At 41.4% G+C, this 13,789-nt stretch overlaps 1 protein-coding gene across 2 annotated transcripts in view; it reads left to right on the top strand.

The window, feature by feature from the left end:
* LOC137426821 (phosphoinositide 3-kinase regulatory subunit 5) overlaps nt 1–13,789 on the top strand; it is a 120,308-nt gene that overhangs the window by 72,290 nt on the left and 34,229 nt on the right. For both annotated transcript variants that reach the window (XM_068115749.2, XM_078778973.1), the window contains exon 8: nt 7,924–8,101. In XM_068115749.2, coding sequence (XP_067971850.2) covers nt 7,924–8,101 — 178 coding nt within the window. The remainder of the gene's footprint in view (nt 1–7,923; nt 8,102–13,789) is intronic.

The following is a 13,789-nucleotide window of genomic DNA, read 5'->3' as shown; positions in this document are numbered from 1 at the left end:
AAGTGGTATAACCTAGTGTCGAGGTATGTCTAAGAAGACCAGACCACTAACTACAAGTGGCAGCCTAGGTGGTGTAATGGGTAGAGTGTTCTGCTTTGAGTCTGGGAGGTCGTCTTTTTAAATCCTGGTCGAGTCTTGTATTACTTACTTCCCATGAGCATCTATCATTGTAGAAAACCAAAGGAAACTTTCTTTTTGGTTAATGCATTATGAGGTATGAAGGAGATGGATGGGAGATGTAGAGCGTGGCCAATCTTTTTTGTTGTGCTCTTGACCTATGTTTTTCGACTATTCCAGGTATCACGCTGGGCCCTTGAAGTCTCCATACTTCATATCCTCTGTTCCCGTCTTCTCTGCATTGTTTGATGGTGTTGTCATGGATATATCGCTTGCAGTGGCCTGTTGGGGACGTTTTTGCGTTTGAGGCATCACCGGTTAACGCTAATAGTTCTACTAAAATGTAGTTTTACACGCCGTGTTGTAATAGCCAATACTGCATTTAACTTGGTGTTACTAAATTGACAGACCTTCTACCATCTACTATAAATGGATTAGTAGTGTGCGTGTGTGTGCGTGTGAGGCATACGTTTTGTGTCTATTAATTATGTACGTCTATTAATTAATTACGTACTATTGAAATGTACCTTTTAACTCTTTAAACTGCTGAGACCCCTTCGATCTTTGAAGATCCCTTAAGACCCTTAAAGACCCAGAGGACCCAAAAGTCCCTGAGGACCCATAAAACCCAAAAGACCCATAAGACCGAAAAGACCCAGAAGATCCAAAAATCCCCGAGGACCCTAAAGTTCCCAAGGACCCAAAAGACCCAGAGAAACCAAAAGACTCTGAAGACACAAAAGTCCATGAGGACCCAAAATACCTGAAGTTCCCAAGGACCCAAAAAGACCCAGAGAAACCAAAATACTCTGAAGACCCAAAACTCCACGAGGACCCAAAATACCTAAAGTTCCGAAGGACCGAAAAGACCAAGATGACCCAAAAGACCCAGTAGACCCAAAAGTCACCAAGGACCCATAAGTCCTATTGGAACAAAAAGACCCAGATGACCCAAAAGTCCCTGAGGACCCAAAAGTCCCCAAAGATCCAAAAGACAGAGAGGACCCAAAATACCCCAAAAACCCAGATGACCCAAAAAGTCCCCGATGACCCAAAAGACCCAGGGAACTCAAAAGACCCACAGGATCTAAAAGACCTCCAAATCCGGCAGGCAGGTATGCTAGAAGGTGGTGAAGACCAATGAAAATTTGGTCCAATGGACCAACGGGCCCCCGAGTTGAATCAAACGTACCAAAACCTAACCAAACTCTCCATTTAACTTGGTGGTGTAGTGTGTGAAGCCTTGTTGCCTTGCCTTCACTGTTGTGGGTTCGATTCCCATGACTGCTCACCATATTAATGTGCACACCTTGCGACGCAGTGGCGACGTGCCCAAGATTGGCTGATCTCATCCATGAAACGTTCACGACTTGTCTTGAGAATCCCAACTCTGTCAACAGTTTGGGCCTCCATCGCCATTTAGGCCTTTTACAGCCTGTCTGTAGCATAGTAGGCCGAACGCTTCACCAAACCCAGAAGGCACGGAAAGCACGAATCGTGTTGTATATAAATTTGTCTCGTGTATCGTAAAATCTGTTATTCTCATCTTCAAAAGGATTGATCTCACTGTAGTAAAAAGTGAAAGCACCAATGGTGCCCGAGTACCTTTACCTGGGCAAACTAGTGCACATGTGGATGTGGCAGGATGAGCCTTGAAGGCAATGAGCGAGATGAATCGTGCGCAGCAAATCCAAAATGAGGATCAGTAATCTCATTCTTCTTTCCTCTCCAGTTTATCAATATTGTGATATTGAACAGCGAAACGAGGCAAATGTTTCCCAAAGAAATTTGGAAAATAATTATTCTTTGCCTACATTTGCTCAAGAGTTCTTAGTCTGCATTGATTTATCCGCAGGTACGCTTTGTGATCTTATATTGAAGTGGAAGGAAAATGAACATATAGATGTAAAATACGTCCATGTGTGTAACATATTGATTCATTGTGCTGGGAGGATGAGATTTTGATGTTCTTCCTGCCAGGGTGTGCATGCTCATTGTGTATTATTATTATTTGTGGTAATAATTATCTCGGTGAACCAGTTATAATATCCGGGGTAGTGAAGGCCAGGGATGGAGAGACAGAGCGAATCTTGTAATTTAGCACATGTCTATCCAATGCATTACACGGACACCAATTAACTGCAGACGGATGTAACTAATGTCTCAACCGTGAGCCAGGCTCCATTAATCAATGAGGTTTCGACCTTTTTGACCCAGAAAGTTTACAGACCTTGGATCCACCAGCTCGGTTGTTTCCAAAAAGGTCACTCAATCAGTCAATGCATTTGTAACTTTATAATCATTATATTCTCATGCGTTCGACACTGACCTCGATCTGTGGAGGCCACATCTTGGGATACCACACATACATTGCTACTCCTAAACATCACTTGGCACAGAAGTTAAGTTAATGTGAATCTAAATATTACTAAATATGGCTATCACAAATTCCAATAACAAATGGTGTGTGTGTGTGTGTGTGTGTGTGTGTGTGTGTGTGTGTGTGTGTGTGTGTGTGTGTGTGTGTGTGTGTGTGTGTGTGTGTGATATTAAATATAAATTTTCCTTAGTGGGTGTAGGGAAGTATTTTAGGCACCAAAAAAAAAAATAGAAAAAAAATTTTGATTTCTTCAAAATTCCAACAGGATTAGATGCCGGATACTCCTGCTAGTTAATTATAAAGCTCTTTATTTTATTGTGTGCATCTAAAAATCTTGAATCATCGATGTTGTTCCATCCACTGGGACTCGATCTGGTGTCCTCACGAATCATAGTTAGTGGTGTAGCATTAACCCATATAGAGGCAACAAGGCATCAAAGTCACTGAGTTGATGGAACAGTGATGTGTTGCCCTGACGAGCCCCACTAAGGGCAAAGTTAGTCGGTAGCTACACTTTTCATCTGCTTGGTGACAACATGTCATCTTGTCATGTTTGCATTGCGAGAGGTCTTTTGGGGCTGTAGTCGTGACGGTATTGTCACCAATCACAGTTTGGGGTGTATCATTAACTGATATATATATATATATATGATACACCCAAATGTATATATGTATATATACACACTACACACACACACACCACACACACAGTGCATATAGAAAGTCTACACCCCCTTTCAAAATTCTCACCTTTTCACCTGGAATTAAACTGCATTAAATCAGACTTTTTCCACCTTTATTTACACATCGTAATACACAACTTCCAAGTGAAAAACAAATTCTACAAATTTCAGAAAATTAATTTAAAATACAAAACTAGAATATCTTGGTTGGATAAGTGTCCACCCCCCAGAGTTAATACTTGGTGAATGCACCTTTCAGAGCAATTACAGCTGCGAGTCTGTTGGGATAGATCTCTACCAACTTTGCATACCTTGATTGGGCAATATTTGCCCATTTTTCTGTGAAAACTGTTCAAGCTCGTTGAAGGAAAGCAATCTTCAAGTCATGTCACAGATTTTCAATTGTATTTAGGTCGGGGCTTTGACTGGGCCACTCAAGGACATTTATCTTTTTGTTCCTTAGCCACTCCAGTGTAGCTTTCACTGTGTGCTTCGGGTCGTTGTCATGGTGAAAGGTGAACCTCCGTCCCAATTTCAACTTTCATGCAGAGGGCAGCAGGTTTTCCTCTAGGATTTTATTCCATCCATTTTCCCTTCTATTCTGACAATTGCCCCTGTACCTGCTGATGAGAAACATCCCCATAACATGATGCTGCCACCACCATGCTTCACAGTAGGGATGGTGTTCTTTGGGTGATGTGATGTGCTGTGTTGCGTTTGCACCAAACGTAACGCTCTGCATTGAGGCCAAAAAGTTCCATCTTGGTTTTGTCAGACCACAAATTGCCACACGGCTTTAGAATCTCCAGTGATTTTTTGCATACCTCAAACAGGACTCGGGGTGGGCTTTTTGAGTAATGGCTTCATTCTTGCCACCCTGCTGTACCAGCCAGACTTGTGCAGTGCTTGGGATATTGTTGTCATATGAACACAGTGACCAATTTTTGCCATAAAGGCCTGGAGCTCTTTCAAAGTTCTCAATGGCCTCTTAGTGGCCTCTGATCTGTCTCCTCCTTGCTTGGTCATTCAGTTTGGAGGTACGGCCTGATCTAGGCAGGGTCTTGGTGGTACCATATGCCTTCCACTTCTTAACGATTGTCTTGAATGTGCTCCAAGGCATATTCAAGGCCTTTGAATATTTTTTATACCCATCCCCTGATCTTTATCTGTACTATAAGAGAGCCGTTTGTCTGTCTATCTGTGTGTATGTCGCCATTTTTCTTCGTGATGGCTGAACGGATATTCATCAAACTTTCAGAGGTTCATGAGTGAGTACCAAGGAGTGTTTAGGCCAAAAAAAATAAATAATTAAAAACTGAAAAAAAAGTTCGTTTTTTTTTTTATTTTAAAAAAATCACTTTATAGTGCCTGAGCCTTTGTAGCTATATGAAAGGTAACATTAAATTATCCCCGGTGAGTGTGTGTGTGTGTGTGTGTGTGTGTGTGTGTGTGTGTGTGTGTGTGTGTGTGTGTGTGTGTGTGTGTGTGTGTGTGTGTGTGTGTGTATATGTGTGGAGGGGGGGTGTAATATCATATTAAATATAAATTTTCCTTATTGTAAGTAGGGGAATAGAAAAAAAATAATTTTTGATTTCTTCAAAATGTCAACAGGATTGGAACATCACCGGGCAATGCCGGGTACTCCTGCTAGTATATATATATATATATATACAGTATATATAAAAAGCTCATTCTAACCACTCACTGACTGACTGATATTAATGTTCTGTACCTTCCAGTTGATGTAGAAAGCTGAAATTTTGTGTGCACACACACACACACACACACACACACACACACACACACACACACACACACACACACACACACACATGAAAATTTATGTTGAAAACCTGTAAAAGTGTCTGAAAAAAATTTAAATTTTTTTTTAAAAACCTCAATCGATATCTAGCATTTGAAAATTGTAGTTTCTATATTGGTAATCTTTGAAATAAAGAAGCCTTGTGTTGGTTTAACAGATCCAAGGTTCTTGAGTTCAAGCTCTTGTCGTGCCGTTGAATTAACACCAGCTGGGTCGACTTAGCATATCATCCTTCTGAGGTTGGCAAAATGAGTACCGGCTACCTGGTATGCACCCAGAAAGGCAAAGGTGTGCCCCCAGAAAATGATGCAGCCAAGCAGCCACAGATATCATAGAAATAAATAAATAAACAAGAAGATGTCATGCAGAGCACGATACTTGCAAAATCTGCCCCCCCCTCCCCCCAAATTTTTTTTCCCATTGATACAGCAAATTGTCCATTTCGTCAAGATTAAAATTGACAATCTTGATCAAAGCTCGGATCAATAGGAAGAAAAGTGACGATTTTTCAGATGAAAAATGATGATTTGGAAGGTTGACCTTGAGTTGACCTTTGACCTTTTGACCTCAAAAATAGTTGGTTTCCCTATTTAGTGACGATGTGGAAATGATGTTCAATTTTCAAGTCAATCGGATGAAAATTGATGATTTTTCAGATGAAAAGTGATGATTTTGGAAATTTGACCTTGAGTTGACTTTTGACCTTTTGACCTCAGAAATAGTACGTTTTCCAATTTATTGACTCGATATGCAAATGCTGTTCAATTTTCAACTCAATCGGTTGAGAATTGACAGCTTTTTAGATGAAAATTGATGATTTTTAAAATTTGACCTTGAGTTGACCTTTGATCTTTTGACCTCAAAAATAGTATGTTTCCCAATTTAGTGACTCGATATGCAAATGCTGTTCAATTTTCAAGTCAATCAGATTTAAAATGGCGATTGTAGAAATTTGACCTCCAGATGACCTTTGACCTCAAAATCAATAGGCTTCTCAATTGGGACGACCTATACAACTTGGTAAAGTTTCGTGACGATCCGTTTCGAATTGTGACCTGTAGGCCGGTGACAGACAAACAAACAGACAGACAGAACCACAAACGCAACCGACCAATATACTTGAAAAATCTTCGATTTTGCAAGTAATAAATGTGAAATAAAAACTTGATTGATATGTAGCAGCAGGTCGGTGATGCTTGCCTATAATCATGATGCTTCTATTTATTATGTACCTACGTACAAAGCATGGTTCGTTATTCCTTACAATGTGTCAGCATACCCCACTAGTATACATGTGGATAAAAAAACCACCTTCAGAGGCCATTTTTCCCCGCAGAGCAGGGGTTGGCCTTTTTTGGGCAGGGTGGTCCCTTTTTTGAATCAATGTTTTATGGCTGGATGCCCTTCCTGCCACCAACCCTGTTGGGCACCCCTGTTAGTCACTTGCAACACGCAGTCGCCCCTGTGTGTACGCAAGCACACAGGGTGAGCTGGTACTCAATTTTCCGACCTCAGAGGGTTGACAGGCTGAGTCAACCCCCCTGGCATTAATTCAGCGATCGACCGGGATTTGAACCCAGGATCGTAGGTATCCCAAGCTCAGCACCCTAACCGCTAAGCCAACACCAGGCTAGTATACATATGAATATACACAGTATATTGCTATGGAAATGGGATATATTCAGACTGGCACAATGACATAGCCCTTTTGAAATCGAGTTTTACATCTCGGGGAAAATAATGAAGTCACTTCAAAGCTACAACTCAAAGAAGTGTAACAAGGTGAGGAAAACAGATGATGTTGTCCTCATGACAAACATAGAGAGAGCTTTATATATCTTCACAAACCATGAGCCTCGACTTCATAGACAAAACCTCTCTTGAGCAGTGCAGCAGTGGAGTACAAAGTACAGTACTTTATATATTTGTGAGAGTAAGAAACGTTTCCTTGTCTACTTTTGTTTCTCGTTACATCATCATCGATTGACCAGTCTCACAAGCTGAGCCTGTAACGCAACATGTGCTTTTGCCCTTTATCCTTATGGTTGCTAGCTTTTATTCTCATTCAAAGATAATTATTGAGCTGCATCTTTGCTGCAACCAAAGCCGTGGCAAGAAATGTTTGCCATCTAAATTTTGAGTGTTTCCAAAATATATACATGCAGTATATATATATATATACATCCCATATATATATATATAACAGGCTAACCCCCGCTTTAGCGGGGGAAAATGGCCTCAAAACGATCATTCATTCATTCATTCATATATATATATAATAATAAACTGGAAATCTTCAAAGCTTGTTTACCAACTGGCTCGAGCTTGGTTCTTCATGGATCAAATTAAAACTGCACAAGTCGGGTGCTGCATCTCGGAGCACAGCGTGCGGCAGGGTAGGTATTACAAGGTGTTGGGGCTGTCAGGATTTGGAGTTGATTTTCTTTATGGTGGGGCATGGGGGGCTAGTTGGTGAATGAATCGACAATTAAAACAACTGCAGTGCTGATAGTCATCGCAATGCATGTTCTAATGGCAGGGTGCCAAGACAACATGGCGCCATGCCTTCTTTGCATGGTTATTACCACATCAGCACTAGTCTTCCTCCGACGAAGGACTAACGCCCAGAACTTGAGCTTTGCTTTGTTTCCCTTGGCGGTGGCATACCTTCGTCAGCCTTCAGTAGGTGAAGCCTACGGTTAGAAGCGTCTGCCGACGCAGACCGACACTGGCCTCGACAAAGTCAAGCGTTCCTCTGCCATTAAAAAACCTGCTTTACGCCCTCTTGTATTTGAATGATGGAGGAACACTCAAATGAAACTGGATTCCAAAACGGTGCTCGGGACGACCGGAAAATTGGCAAGGCAGTGTGGGGAAATATGCAAGCAAGCTTGAGAGATCCATTTCACGATGTCTTGCAGAACAATACTGCTTCTGGATCCAACAGAAGTTTCTCCAGAGTTGGTTTGCATCCTGAAAGGTGCCACCACGGAGTTACCCACTTCCCGGGCCAAACACTGTGCCCGCCTAGTGTGTCACGGCCTGCATGCCACCCTGGGTCCAAATGTCAGCTCGGACAGTCTGTTCGAGGCCCTGTTGGTAAGATTTACCTTTGCCTGTCGATTTGTCTTCATCTATTTTGACTGTGTTACGCCACCAAAGATTATCTTTTTCCTTTTTGTCCCACTGGCTCACGTTTGATACTTTTACCTTCTTATGAGGATACCTGTTGTTTGTTAGAGCCTGAGTCGTGATTCCCTGCAATTTGATTGCATGATAAACACAAGTCTTGTGACAAGGTAGCCTTCTCCACCGCAAACATCACTGCGGACCACGTGTTTCTGTCTACCTCCACCACCGAAGGTGGATGGAGTTGATGTTTTCAACCCTGTCTGTTTTTGTCTGCGAGCACCTGTTCTCCTCCTCTTCCCTTTTTCAGGGAGCAGGATATCCTAAAAAGCTATGGATGGATTCGGACGAAATTTGGTGAACAGGTTGGGTGTTTGACAAGGAGGAATTGATTTGATTTTGGTGAAGATCCGAAGAAGGATACTAGAATTTTTTTTGAGTGATTATTCACCATTGAGAGATGCACCAAAAATGATATACAGTGCGTATCAGAAAAAAGGTAATCCGAATTCAAGGGGTTAATATGCAATGGTTATTTAGTTTGACAATTTACATGTGGTTTACCAATTATGAGGAGATCCTCACCTTTCCATTGATGCCTTTCATGCATCATTGCTGTCACACATGACCGAGTACATGTTCATTGAAAATGACAAGTTCAAATCGCATTTTTACAAGTTTGGCTAATCGGCGCAAGACAGTTTGAAATGGACGCATTACTTGTCGACTGCCAAGTTGATTATGTAAAATTTTTAAGCTGGTCTGGTAATCGTCGGTTGCGTCATCCTTTGTTTAAGATGGGTATTTAAGATGGGCCAACAGTGTTTGGGTTTATAGACAGTCTGAGTCATTGAAAAGATGGTTCAACTTATGACTGAACAGCGGACCTTCGTGGTTACAACCTTTCACCAAACTGGAAGTTTGCAGCGAACTCGTGATGCGTTCAACGAACGTTTCCCAGAACGGGAGCCCCCAGCAGCCAAAACCATCTGGGCGAATGTTAGAAAATACCAAGAGCATGGCACTAGCCTTAACCGCAACAAGGGGAATTCTGGTGGGAGGCACACTGGGCGATCGGAAATGAACATTGCAGCAGTAAGGCAGCAAGTTTTGGAGCATCCTAGGGATACCAGTGCAAGACGAAATGGGACGGGATTGCCTTCGGCAACATTCAACCGAATCACAAGACTGGACCTCCACCAACATCCATATCAGATTCACATCCGGCATCAACTTTCGCCAGGGGATTTTGCCAGGAGGCTGGTGCTTGCCGGATGGTTGATAGCACGTTGCGAAGCAGATGTCAATTTCCTGCGGTATCTCTTTATCGGCGACGAAGCTGCTTTCACCATGGACGGCAAGGTCAATACCCATAATATTCTTCAATATGCACCGACAGGACAACCCCCGGAATTTAATTTTGACACCAACATGAATCTACAAAAGTGGACTGTTTGGTTGGGACTTTGTGGAAGTGGTCAGGTGATCGGACCATTTTTCTTTCAAAGGAATGTCAATGGTAACAGTTATCTGTAGATGATCAATGATGAAGTTTTACCGCAGCTGGAGGAGAATTTGAGTGACAGGTTCGTGGTGTCTTCAGATATCTCTGGTGGGCCCAAGATGGCACCCCAGCACATCGTGTTATCGCTGTCCGAGATCGACTGAGGGAACTCTTTGGAGACCGAGTCATCACCCTCAACCATGCAGTGGAATGGCCGCCAAGATCACCTGACCTCACACCATGTGATTATTTCCTTTGGGGACATTTAAAGAACAAGGTGTTCGTAACTCCTCCCCGTGATCTTGACGAATTGCAGGGCAGTATTCGACATGAAGTGGATGCTTTGTGCAATGACCCGGCTATGGTGAGACGAGCAGTTCAGGGCATGCTCCGCCGCTGTGAGCTTTGTGTTGAAAGGGGAGGTGGACATGTTGAAGGTGTGCATATTGAAGGTGTGCATTCCATTCCGGGTGATGTGCATAAAGGCCAATCATTCCTGAGAAAAGTTCACATATGACGTTCATTTTGCACCAGTTAACCTGACGCATCGATTAGCCAAACTTGTAAAAATGCGATTTGAACTTGTCATTTTCAATGAACATGTACTCGGTCATGTGTGACAGCAATGATGCATGGAAGGTATCAATGGAAAGCTGAGGATCTCCTCCTAATTAGTAAACCACATGCAAATTATCAAAATAAATAACCTTTGCATATTAACCCCTTGAATTCGGATTACCTTTTTTTTGATAGGCACTGTATAGCAGGATACCACAAAAGGTTATGGACGAGTTATGACTGAACTAGGTGGATGAGTTGGTTAGGTGACAAGAACAAGCCGATTAGATTTTGGTTCAGGTCCGAATCCAGATCCGACCTAACGGTGGATACAAAACATAAACTGTTCAGCCTGGCTGAGGTATGCGCTCTACCGAGTGCTGTCCTAGTTTTTCTTGCATTTTCAGGGTGATGTTCTAGTTTTTCATACATTTTTCCGGGCGGTGTTCTAGTTTTTCTTGCATTTTCCAGGTGATGTTCTAGTTTTTCTTGGATTTTTCCGGGTGATGTTCTAGTTTTTCTTGCATTTTTCCGGGTGATGTTCTAGTTTTTCTTGCATTTTTTCGGGTGATGTTCCAGTTTTTCTTGCATTTTTCCGGGTGATGTACTAGTTTTTCTTGCATTTTTCTGGGTGATGTTTTAGTTTTAATTGCATTTTTCCGGATGGTGTTCTAGTTTTTCATGCATTTTTCTGGATGATGTTCCAGTTTTTCTTTCTTTTTTCTGGGTGATGTTCTCGTTTTTCTTGCATTTTCCCGGATGATGTTCTAGTTTTTGTTGCATTTTCCCGGGTGATATTCTAGTTTTTCTTGCATTTTTCTGGGTGTTGTTCTAGTTTTTCTTGCATTTTCCGGGTGATGTTTTAGTTTTTCTTGCATTTTTCCGGGTGATGTTCTCGTTTTTCTTGCATTTTTCCGGGTGATGTTCTCGTTTTTCTTGCATTTTTCTGGGTGATGTTCTAGTTTTTCTTGCATTTTTCCAGATGATGTTCTAGTTTTTCTTGCATTTTTCCAGATGATGTTCTAGTTTTTCTTGCATTTTTCCGGGTGATGTTCTAGTTTTTCTTGCATTTTCCCGGGTGACGTTCTAATTTTTCTTGCATTTTTCCGGGTGATGTTCTAGTTTTTCTTGCATTTTCCCGGGTGATGTTCTAATTTTTCATGCATTTTTCCAGGTGATGTTCTAGTTTTTCTTGCATTTTTCCGGGTGATGTTCTAGTTTTTCTTGCATTTTTCCGGAGATGTTCTCGTTTTTCTTGCCTTTTCCCGGGTGATGTTCTAGTTTTTCTTGCATTTTTCTGTGTGATTTTCTAGTTTTTCTTACATTTTCCGGGTGATGTTCTAGTTTTTCTTGCATTTTTCCGGCTGATGTTCCAGTTTTTCTTGCATTTTTCCGGGTGATGTTCTAGTTTTTCATGCATTTTCCAGGTGATGTTCTAGTTTTTCCCGCATTTTTCCGGGTGATGTTCTAGTTTTTCTCGCATTTTTCCGGGTGTTGTTCTCGTTCTTGCATTTTCCAGGGTGATGTTCTCGTTTTAATTGCATTTTCCCGGGTGATGTTCTAGTTTTTCTTGCATTTTCCTGGGTGTTGTTCTAGCTTTTCTTGCATTTTCCAGATGATGTTCTCGTTTTTCTTGCATTTTTCCGGGTGATGTTCTAGTTGTTCTTGCATTTCCCGGGTGACGTTCTAATTTTTCTTGCATTTTTCCGGGAGATGTTCTCGTTTTTCTTGCCTTTTCCCGGGTGATGTTCTAGTTTTTCTTGCATTTTTCCGGGTGATGTTCTAATTTTTCTTGCATTTTCCAGGTGATGTTCTAGTTTTTCCCGCATTTTTCCGGGTGATGTTCTAGTTTTTGTCACATTTTTCCAGGTGATGTTCTCGTTTTTCTTGCATTTTTCCGGGTGATGTTTAGTTTTTCTTGCATTTTTCCGGGTGATGTTCTAGTTTTTCTCGCATTTTTCCGGGTGATGTTCTAGTTTTTCTCGCATTTTTCCCGGTGATGTTCTCGTTTTTCTTGCATTTTTCCGGGTGATGTTCTAGTTTTTCTTGCATTTTTCCTGGTGATGTTCTAGTTTTTCTTGCATTTTTCTGGGTGATGTTCTAGTTTTTCTCGCATTTTTCCGGGTGATGTTCTAGTTTTTCTCGCATTTTTCCAGATGATGTTCTAGTTTTTCTTGCATTTTTCCAGGTGATGTTCTAGTTTTTCTCGCATTTTTCCGGGTGATGTTCTAGTTTTTCTCGCATTTTTCCGGGTGATGTTCTAGTTTTTCTTGCATTTTCCCGGCAATGTTCTAATTTTTCTTGCATTTTTCCGGGTGATGTTCTAGTTTTTCTTGCATTTTTCCGGGTGATGTTCTCGTTTTTCTTGCCTTTTCCCGGGTGATGTTCTAGTTTTTCTTACATTTTTCCGGGTGATGTTCTAGTTTGTCTTGCATTTTACCGGCTGATGTTCCAGTTTTTCTTGCATTTTTCCGGGTGATGTTCTAGTTTTTCTTGCATTTTCCAGGTGATGTTCTAGTTTTTCCCGCATTTTTCCGGGTGATGTTCTAGTTTTTCTCGCATTTTTCTGGGTGTTGTTCTCGTTCTTGCATTTTTCCGGGTGATGTTCTAGTTTTTCTCGCATTTTTCCGGGTGATGTTCTAGTTTTTCCCGCATTTTTCCTGGTGATGTTCTAGTTTTTCTTGCATTTTTCTGGGTGATGTTCTAGTTTTTCTCGCATTTTTCCAGATGATGTTCTAGTTTTTCTTGCATTTTTCCAGGTGATGTTCTAGTTTTTCTCGCATTTTTCCGGGTGATGTTCTAGTTTTTCTCGCATTTTTCCGGGTGATGTTCTAGTTTTTCTTGCATTTTCCCGGGCAATGTTCTAATTTTTCTTGCATTTTTCCGGGTGATGTTCTAGTTTTTCTTGCATTTTTCCGGGTGATGTTCTCGTTTTTCTTGCCTTTTCCCGGGTGATGTTCTAGTTTTTCTTACATTTTTCCGGGTGATGTTCTAGTTTGTCTTGCATTTTACCGGCTGATGTTCCAGTTTTTCTTGCATTTTTCCGGGTGATGTTCTAGTTTTTCTTGCATTTTCCAGGTGATGTTCTAGTTTTTCCCGCATTTTTCCGGGTGATGTTCTAGTTTTTCTCGCATTTTTCTGGGTGTTGTTCTCGTTCTTGCATTTTTCCGGGTGATGTTCTAGTTTTTCTCGCATTTTTCCGGGTGATGTTCTAGTTTTTCCCGCATTTTTCCAGGTGATGTTCTAGTTTTTCTCGCATTTTTCTGGGTGTTGTTCTCGTTCTTGTATTTTTCCGGGTGATGTTCTAGTTTTTCTCGCATTTTTCCGGGTGATGTTCTAGTTTTTGTCGCATTTTTCCGGGTGATGTTCTAGTTTTTCTCGCATTTTTCTGGGTGATGTTCTCGTTTTTCTTGCATTTTTCCGGGTGATGTTCTAGTTTTTCTCGCATTTTTCCGGGTGATGTTCTAGTTTTTCTCGCATTTTTCCAGGTGATGTTCTAGTTTTTCTCGCATTTTCCGGGTGATGTTCTAGTTTTTCTCGCATTTTCCGGGTGATGTTCTAGTTTTTCTCGCATTTTTGCAGGTGATGTTTTCGTT

The sequence above is a fragment of the Myxine glutinosa genome, chromosome 5 (genome assembly GCF_964187855.1).
Source record: "Myxine glutinosa chromosome 5, kmMyxGlut1.1, whole genome shotgun sequence".
In the NCBI taxonomy this organism is placed as follows: domain Eukaryota; kingdom Metazoa; phylum Chordata; class Myxini; order Myxiniformes; family Myxinidae; genus Myxine; species Myxine glutinosa.
The sequence above is the reverse complement of the archived record's forward strand: the minus strand, read 5'-3'. Positions and strand labels throughout refer to the sequence as shown.